Genomic DNA, 9,060 nt, shown 5'->3' on the forward strand with positions numbered 1-9,060 from the left:
CTAGAATTTTTGATATATCACTCCTCCCCCCACTGTTAACAACTCCTTAAAGAAATCTGAAATCTCAGTCACAACCTCATCCTCATTTTCTGTCCACGAACCATTTTCTCTCTGCAAATTTCTGATTCTATTGCTCACTCTCCTTCCGTTGACATAGGTGTGGAAATACTTAGTATTCTTATCACCCTTTCTTAGCCAACTGATTCTAGCTTTTTGACTCCAGAAATTTTCTTCCTTCCTGTAAGCAGCTTTCAACTGACCTTTAATGTCAGCTAGAATGGCTTTCCTGTTCTCAGAGACTGAGTCCCTAACTCTCTCTAGTTCCTTTTTTAGATCAGTTATTCTACTCCTAGAGTTAGCCTGGAAAGTGTTCCTCCACTTCAGAAGTTCAATTCCGCAGTTTTTTATTTTCTTCGTGATGTTGAACATTCTTGATCCTTGTTCCTCCTTATGCCAGGCTTTCTCCACCACCTGTTGAACCCCTTCCCTTTGGAGCCATCTCTTATCAAAATAAAACCTCTTTTTTTCCTTTCTTTCCAGGGTCTGTATCTAGCAAAAGCATATAGTGATCAGAAGCAAAAGTGTCAATGTGCTGACATCTTGCCTTCTCAAAATCTTGGAACCATTTAAAACTGCATAGACATCCGTCCAACCTTTGTCTAACCTCTCCTTCATTATCCCAATGATTGCTCCATGTCCAAGGTTGTCCTTCAAAACCAATATCTATTAAGCTATTCTGATCTATGAATTCTTTAAAGTCCTTAAAACTTCTCTCCTCCCTTACTACTCCTTCCCACTTTTCTTCATTAGACAGAATATCATTAAAGTCCCCAACTATCATGTGTCTAGTTCCCTACAGCCTTTTTCTATTACTTAGCACCCTCCATTGTTCCTTTCTGATCATAGGATCACAACTAGCATAAACACCAACAAACCACCAGACAACCTGAGAGTCTGGGTCTTCTATCTTAGCTTCTATCGTGAAGGCAATTGTATACACCTCCAAAATATGTGTTTCCTTAGTCCAAAACAAAGCCATGCCACTGCTTTATTCATAGCTTCAACTGCCACATTACTGTCACATCTTAGCCCTCTAGCAATTCTATCTATCACTTGTTTCCTATTCTTAGTCTCACTTAAGAAGATCAGGCTTGGAGAGGAGAGGTTGTTCACCTCCTTCAGATGGGGAACTGTCAAGGGGCTCCCTACTCCTTGACAGTTCCACACCAGGACTCTCATCTCCCTTTGGGGGTCTTTTTAAGGAAGGACCCCACCTTCTCTCCCTTCAACTCAGCAGAATATATCTCATCCATTGGTTTGGACTTTTTTCACTGTACTATCTCATGGTTAGCTTCCTCCATCTCTTCATCCCTGATCAGGACCTTTCTCTTGCCAACGTTCAATTGGCTTGCTCCATTACCATTTAAATCCCTCAACGGTCTTCTGGTTCTGGTTGGGGACTTCAATCTTCTAAACGTCCTCTTGGCCTGCTTATCAATAGCCTCCAGAACCTTCCCAGTTCTTTGGGATTCATAGTGGATCATTAGCACCCCTGGAATCTCCTCATTGACCCCATGTTCTTGATTTTTATTTTGCAACTTTACCTCTCTATCCTCCTCCATCTCTTCCACTGCAGTTAGGGTCTGATTTTCTTCCTCAACCTGGATCACTAGAGGGAGGTCAAGTCTCCCCTTTTCAAGGTTCATGAGGCCCTCACTGCAGCCTTGGGTATCTTCTTTGTTATCCATTACATTTGATAGGGCTTCCATATCCTGCACTGTCCTCAGATCCTCCCTATCCTCCCTCAAGTCCTGATTGTTGTTTCCTTCCTTACCAGTGGACATAAGAGACTCCAAAAGACTTTTATTCAGTTGAGTCCTATTTCTCTCTTGCTCAACCAGTTCTCCTTTCTAAAAAGTCCAGTATCTTTTGTCACTTGACACTTCAGTCCTAGTTGGTTTATTCTGAGGTGAGCTTCTGTTATTTCCAGCTCTCAACCAAGGACCATACTGGTTTTCTACAGTACTTCCCCCTAAGACTCTTTTCTCTTTACAGGACCTCTCACTGTGCCCTACTATCCTACTGCTATAGCAAAAGTCAGGGCACCTTTCGTACTTAAAGGATACCCACTTAAGGGATCCTGCAATTTTAACCACAGTTCCTCTAAGAAGAGGTTTAGACAAGTCTACTAGAGCTAAAATTTTCAAATGCCTGCGCTCTGTACCTCCATTCTAAGGGATTAACACCTCTCTAACTTCTTTAAACATTACCCCAATCTTTTTTCCTACCTCTTTAGAAAGCCAATGTACTAGCAAATTCCAGAGTTGCACCCAAAGGGGTGCGGTCACAAAAGCTCTATAGTCCTCTTCTATTCCTTCTGTCCACCTGTTCAGTACTAACATTTGATTATCTATCACCCAAGGACCACCATCAACAATTCTTTCCTTGACATCAGAACTAGGGATGTTGAACTGAAACACATTAGATCCTAGCTCCATTACTGTCATATTCCTAGGATATCCCCATGCAGCAGTCACAAAAATTTTAACCCCTGTAAAGTTAGCCACTTTCTCTCCAATAACTCTTCCTATAAGACTACCATCACATGCTCTAACTCCATTATGTAGATCTTCCAGTTCTGGCGTGGTTCCTAAGAGCTCATTCCCCTCCAGTGAAAACTTTTGTAGAAGCTCCGACAGGTCTCCCTCCATAGATAGTATAAGACACTTCTGGACAGTATTTCCACTTCACACCCAGGAGGAACACAAGTTGTAACAGGGTAGGAACAGGAAATTTTAAACGACAAAACAAATAAGACCGTTTGGTGCACTGATGAAGCTACTGACTGAAAAAGAAAATGAAGAAAGGAAGATGCAGAAAGGTACTCTGGTCGCAATTTACCTCTAAAGAAAAGACAAAGGAATGAAAAACACACAGAACCTCGTGATACCTGGCGTATGCTTACCATAGGTTTAAAACTTCTGACGCTTGAGCTGCTGCCCTTCATGCATCACTTAACGCGTGGTGATGTTGCATTCATTAACCATAACTTCCAGACAGGATTGATAATGGAGATGGCTTAGAGGTCTCTGTTCAGAAAAGTGCGGGAGTGTAGGAATTTGAAAAAGTTTGATTTTGCTAACTTTCCCATCAAAGAGGAGAAGAGCTCTACCAGGAACTTAAACGGTTGTTCTGTACCGCAATAAAGGAAACATAAAAAGTACTACATATTTTATTGTAATGATAAGAAACATTATACTTATATGATACCACTCTACGTCCAAAGAAGCTTTTACCACATTTTTGTAGATAAATAACCCTCACCATTTCTAGAGTTGTTTCGCAGGATTCATGAAAATCATGAGATATGGCACTAAACCTATGTATACCATACTAAGAAAACTTAAAGTTTCAAAATCTTCTACCTAATGTAAAGTGTGTAAACACATTTTATCCATTCAAAGCCTAAAAGAAAGGCTGATAAACAACATTTTTTTTCTGGGCAAACAGATAAATAGTTACATTAGCATTTATTTGATTCAAGATGAGTTTATGTAGAGGTGAGAATATGTCCCAAGCCCCCAATGGGTTACCCATGCCCAAAGGGACTTTAGGTGGGATGGGTATTCTAATTTTGATGTTGCATTTGAAAATGGGACTAATCCCATTTATATGCATTAATTAATGAAAATTTTTGGGAAATTCTTGGGTACCCGTTGGAGCCCAAATATCTCACCAAAAATGTACCCTATCAATTGTTGCATATGTTTTAATGACCCAAGTGAACCATTTTTATTCTTCCAGTTAGATCCTTCAGTTTTCCTTGTAATTATGCTTAAAACCCTATATAGTTTCCTGAATTCTTTTGTCCCTGAAGAAGGCCTAAACGGGGCTGGTGGGGGCTCTTTTAGGCTTATAAATGGTTTTGAACTCCTTTTCTAGTAGAATACTAATCAAAATGAATATTGGGAGTAATATGGAAGTTATTAATCTGTAATCTTATTAGAATATACTTTGTCCAATCTTTGGTAGTTTTGGTTCATAGTTCCAAATGCCATTTTTTTATATTCATAAATATAAGTCCTTTTAAATTTATATAGGACATATTTTGTCCTCAACTAAAATTTAACAACATTGGAAATCAAAGATTAAAAAATATATATACATAGAAAATAAATAAAAGAAAATTTGAGGGAAAAAGAATTCAGAAAAATATAAATTCACAATAAGACTAAAAGAAAATTAATGAATTTAAAATATTAAAATTATATAAAAATTTAAGATAAAACGAATACAAAAAATAGACTTGGATATTGAGCGGGATCAATTTAAACTCATCCCCAAGTGATCCCGCTCAAATTAGTTCTAAAACACATATGAGTAAAGTTGAGTCCAAACCCATATTGCTCGATCCCAACTCAAAACCAAGCAAATCCCAGCCATTCCGCCTATTTTGTCACCTCTAAGTTTACGTATTATAGCACGCACCAAAACAAGAAGTAAATTACTTGACGAAAAGAATCATCTAAAATTAAGCTTGCCTTAGCCATATGATTTAGGGAACATCCGCTATAGATGAGCCAACAAAGGATTCTGTGCTAGACTTTAAAAGTACGATTCTTGGTTTCATTTGTAAATCAATTAAACATAAATACAGGAAAAACGACTTCAAAGTATTTTACATGCACAGATTGCTATGTTTCATGGGTGCTTTGTTCACGAAGGTTTCTCTTTTTCCTGAAGACATCGTAGAACATAACATGGTAAGTTAATTTAATTTTCATTAGCATCGAGAAGGGGATAGGCTTTTCGTTCGTTTGGTGGGGTAAGATGAAGTTGAAAGCTTTATAGCCATTTATTTCTCTTCTTTTTTGTGCATTCTTTTGAAATATTGCGTGTTAGTATCAGGAAGAGAGCTGTTGAGTTCTTGATAACAGTGTTGATTTCTTATGCTTTTAATATATATAGTCGTCATTGTGATTACGTCACAAAAAATAAAAATTTTAAAGAGCTGACGGATGGATCATTATAAATCAAGTTTTTGGCCTATATAGCAAAAGATATAGAATCAATAGCACTGGAATGATCTGACTGACACCTTTATCTCATTCCTGTTCACTCCATATTATTGCTTGTTTACTTTCACTAAATATTTTGAAATTTTGGCAATAGTTCCTCTACATGTACTTCTTGAATAAGCAATCTCTGTACGATATTTGTAGTTTTGTATGTATAGGAGCGATTGGAAAGATAACAAAACCTAAATTTTGCATCACAAAACCCAAAAAAAAAAACCATGGAAGTTACTTTGCCTTGAACTTAACTAAAGTGGTTCAGATAACATTCGAGAAGAAGAAGTGTTTTACCATAAAGAAATTGCTCAATTAAGGAATTCCATGTTTCATGAGGGACTATCCTAACTTGTTCACTGTGCTGTTCTGGTTTTATTTGGCAAAGTTGTTCCTCTTGTTGTTGTTGTTGCTACTGCTGCTGTTGTTATTGTTCTTCTCCTTCTTCTTTCTTTTCACTTCCATAGTTATATTTTCATGTATTTTGCACATCACATGGAATTACATTTGGGATTCATAATGCAATTCAAATCTAATATTTGCCAAACTTGATTTTTCAACAACTAGTGTGTGGGAGTTTCATGTAACAACCTCTGTCATAGAAGTCTAGGTAAATTGAAATATGATATGGCAAAGATTAAGCCTAATGGTCACATCTCATGACATCAAACAGACAGTTGATTAGTTTTACAAAACTACGTCACATTCATTTTCACCTTTCATCTCATGCAGTTTCACACTATTAAGCCAATATTTCTTCATAGAAAAAGTCAGTATTTGCTATATATTTTTCACACATGTCATGAATTTATTCATATACATGAGCACCTAGAACGAAAATGCTATAATTCTTTTTCATCTTATGATGATGGTATATATTTTTATGTATGAATGTTCAAATTAGTGCCTAACATGCACAATTCTTCATCTATGGTATGCACGCTCACATTCATTTTTCCCACTGCATTTTGACACTTTTTTTCAAGTAAACTCTTTCACAAAGAATGTAATGGTTTCCCAAATTAAACAAATTCTTTATATAGGTCCTCTTGGTTTTCCTTAATTCAGGTTATTTTTTATGTTGCTTTGTAATTATGTACCATCCTATTCATCTTCCCTTTAGTTTTCCTTTCAGGTGATATTCTTCATGTTTCATATATATTATCATCTTCACAAACCAAAAAATGAAAGAGTAGGACCTAAAAAAGTGCATAATTAGTCAAATATTAGATAAATAAATAGATTGCCAAAACACTATTAAGTATTAACAAAATAATTTACTAAACAATGTTAAGATTCATGAACTAGAAGTTTAAGAATTTTTTTTTGACAATAACATCTCCTATTGTTGTTATTCTTCTCAATCAAAACTAGTACAAAACCGAAGGCCAGAGATGAGTTAACTTGTTCACTGTTCTTGTCCTGTTCCACATAGAAGTTCTTCCTCTCTTTCCTTATTTTTTATTTCACTTCCATAGTTATTTTTTCACTTATTTTGCACGCCACGTGGCATTACATTTAAGAACTCTAAAAAATTTTGCTCTCATAAGACGCAACGATTTTCACATGTCTAATATTATTCTTATCTATTTCTTCAAGTCAAGAATTAAAACCTGAAATCGATGTCAAAAGCAATAGTGAGTTTTGACTCATTGGTGGACAAGCTTTGTATACAATTTAAGTCTTCGTTTTCCGACTTTTCCCTTGCATCGCCGAAATTCCTATTAGATCTACTTATAAAACGATAACTCTTTGTTTTAAGCTAGCTACATGGTTTTTTCTTTTCTAACCATTTTTTAAATTAGATTTTAAACTGAATGAATGTTGGCTGATATGATCATTTTTTGTTCTCTGTGTGCTGATTCAAAAACTAGTAATTACAAACCCTAAATTTTATTCCAATAGAGTTTTCTTTAGATTTTGTCAATCTTTCATTTCATTCATTGATATATTTTATCACTTATGCAATTTCTACTTTCTTGCGATCAGTCAGGAAACAAAAGATTGATCTCCTATTAGATCTAGTCACTATAACCACAAATACCAATTCTTCCTTTCATGCTTGTTTGTTGAAGGTTTATTTTTTATGTAACTTATTTATTTTTGCAAAAGTATGGTTTTCCTGCACTATAACAATCGATAATGTTTACTAGACATAAAAGTCATCATACTTTAATTTTCATGTATATAGTGTTTATTTTCAAGCATATACACCAAAATGGTAGATATTTTCTACATCCTTATTTTTGGCAATCTTTAGACAGTGAAGCTTTTAAGATAGACTCTAACATAACCATAATTTAAAGGACAAAGACTTTTTCATCACATATGTGAGTTTTCGTAAGTTTGTTGATCTCTACCATTTTACTTATTAAACAGAGCGAGAAGTTGCATTATAGTAAATTTTGTTCAATTGGAATAAAGAGGTCAAAAAAGTTTGATCACACCTAAATTCCATCTAACATATGATGTATATACATATACTAACAATTACTATTTTCCCTAATTAATGCTTTTGCATTTATACACTTTTCCTAATATATCTTATATTTCTAAAAATTTAATATTTAAAGTACATTTTAACGAGTGCTCATAGAGCACCGTTAGAAAAATCCTTTAAATGAAATTTAAGTATATATCAAACAAAATTCATGTGTATAACAAAGTAATATAGGTGTAATTTAGTAACATGTGTTCAGTTTTGAGTCGTCACTTACACGCATTCCCTAAGTATAGTTACAAACTAGTTCCGCATCTTGCAAAGTTACTTGGGAACGTTTTCCTCAAGATTCCAGCAAGCAAATTAAACTATGGCCGACAAAAATACTCAAAACCCAATAATCGACCCAACCCATAAGAGGTTGGCTTGGGTCAGTTGGACAATGAGTTAGTTTTGGGGTTGGTTGAAAGAAACTCAAATAATTTTTCGACAATTTGAGTTTTTAAGTTGGGTGCCCACTAACCCAAGTTGCTTAGGTAACATTTGATTCCTGTTTCCACTTGTTATCTCCTATGCCAGAATATGCCACTCCCCAAGTAGTTGGCTTGAATTAACTTAAAAGTAATAGGACAATTTACACTTTACCCCTCTGTGGTATAGCTAAATTTCACATAACCCCCCTATAGTTTTAAAAGTTATATATAATTCCCTCATAGTTTGGATTAAAGTATCAAAATGACGGAAATGATCATCCATAACGGAATCTATGTAAATATCCAAAATTAGCCTTGTTTAAAAACTAAAGTGACTAAAATATATAAATATAATATGCATGACACTCTAACCCCGTATGGTTTTATATTTTATCATATAACCTGCTTATGGTTTAGTACTTTACCATATAATCCCCTTATGATTTTTAATATATATACACATAACCCCTATGTGGTTAATAAATAATTTTCAATTTTACATAGGGGTGTTTTGACATTTTAATTGACTCTGTTATGAATTGCAATTCTGTTACTTTAATACTTTAACTCAAATCATGAGGGGATTATGTATAGTTTTTGAAATCATAAGGGAGTTATGTAAAACATACTAAATCATAGGGGACAAAATGTAATTTGCCCAAACTAATATTTTAACCAAATGCTGGTGTTACTGGTGTACTGATCCTACTGCTGCAAACATATAAAATGTTTACAAGATAAAAATTCCATAAAATTAAAGTATCTATACGCAGGAATCCTTACCAAGCAAAATGGTGATTGCAACAGGAAATGTCCGTAAATCCTTTTTTTTTATTCAGGATTCAACCCCTCTGATTCACATATTTTGTTATGTCAATAGTTTGACGTTTTGTTTTTCATTGGTCCCTAACCACTACCCAAAAAAGAAAAAAGAGGAAAACAAATAAAGATCAGGCAAACTAATCAATAAAACAGTATTTCATAAGAAAAAAAATCTATCGAGGTGATATAAATAGAATTTTTGAAGGATTTTTTTCCTTTGAAAATCAAGTGTTTATGGAAGAATATCTTCGAATGA

At 34.7% G+C, this 9,060-nt stretch overlaps 1 protein-coding gene across 1 annotated transcript; it reads right to left on the reverse strand.

The window, feature by feature from the left end:
* LOC140014561 (uncharacterized) lies at positions 1–1,239 on the reverse strand. Its single transcript, XM_072065612.1, has 3 exons — positions 1,042–1,239; positions 665–853; positions 1–549 (listed from the first exon to the last, which is right to left on the reverse strand). Exons 1-3 carry the CDS (start codon positions 1,237–1,239, stop codon positions 1–3), a joined length of 936 nt encoding a protein of 311 aa, XP_071921713.1.
* Positions 1,240–9,060: the final 7,821 nt, after the last annotated feature.

This window comes from Coffea arabica, chromosome 9e, assembly GCF_036785885.1.
Source record: "Coffea arabica cultivar ET-39 chromosome 9e, Coffea Arabica ET-39 HiFi, whole genome shotgun sequence".
Classification (NCBI taxonomy): Eukaryota; Viridiplantae; Streptophyta; class Magnoliopsida; order Gentianales; family Rubiaceae; genus Coffea; species Coffea arabica.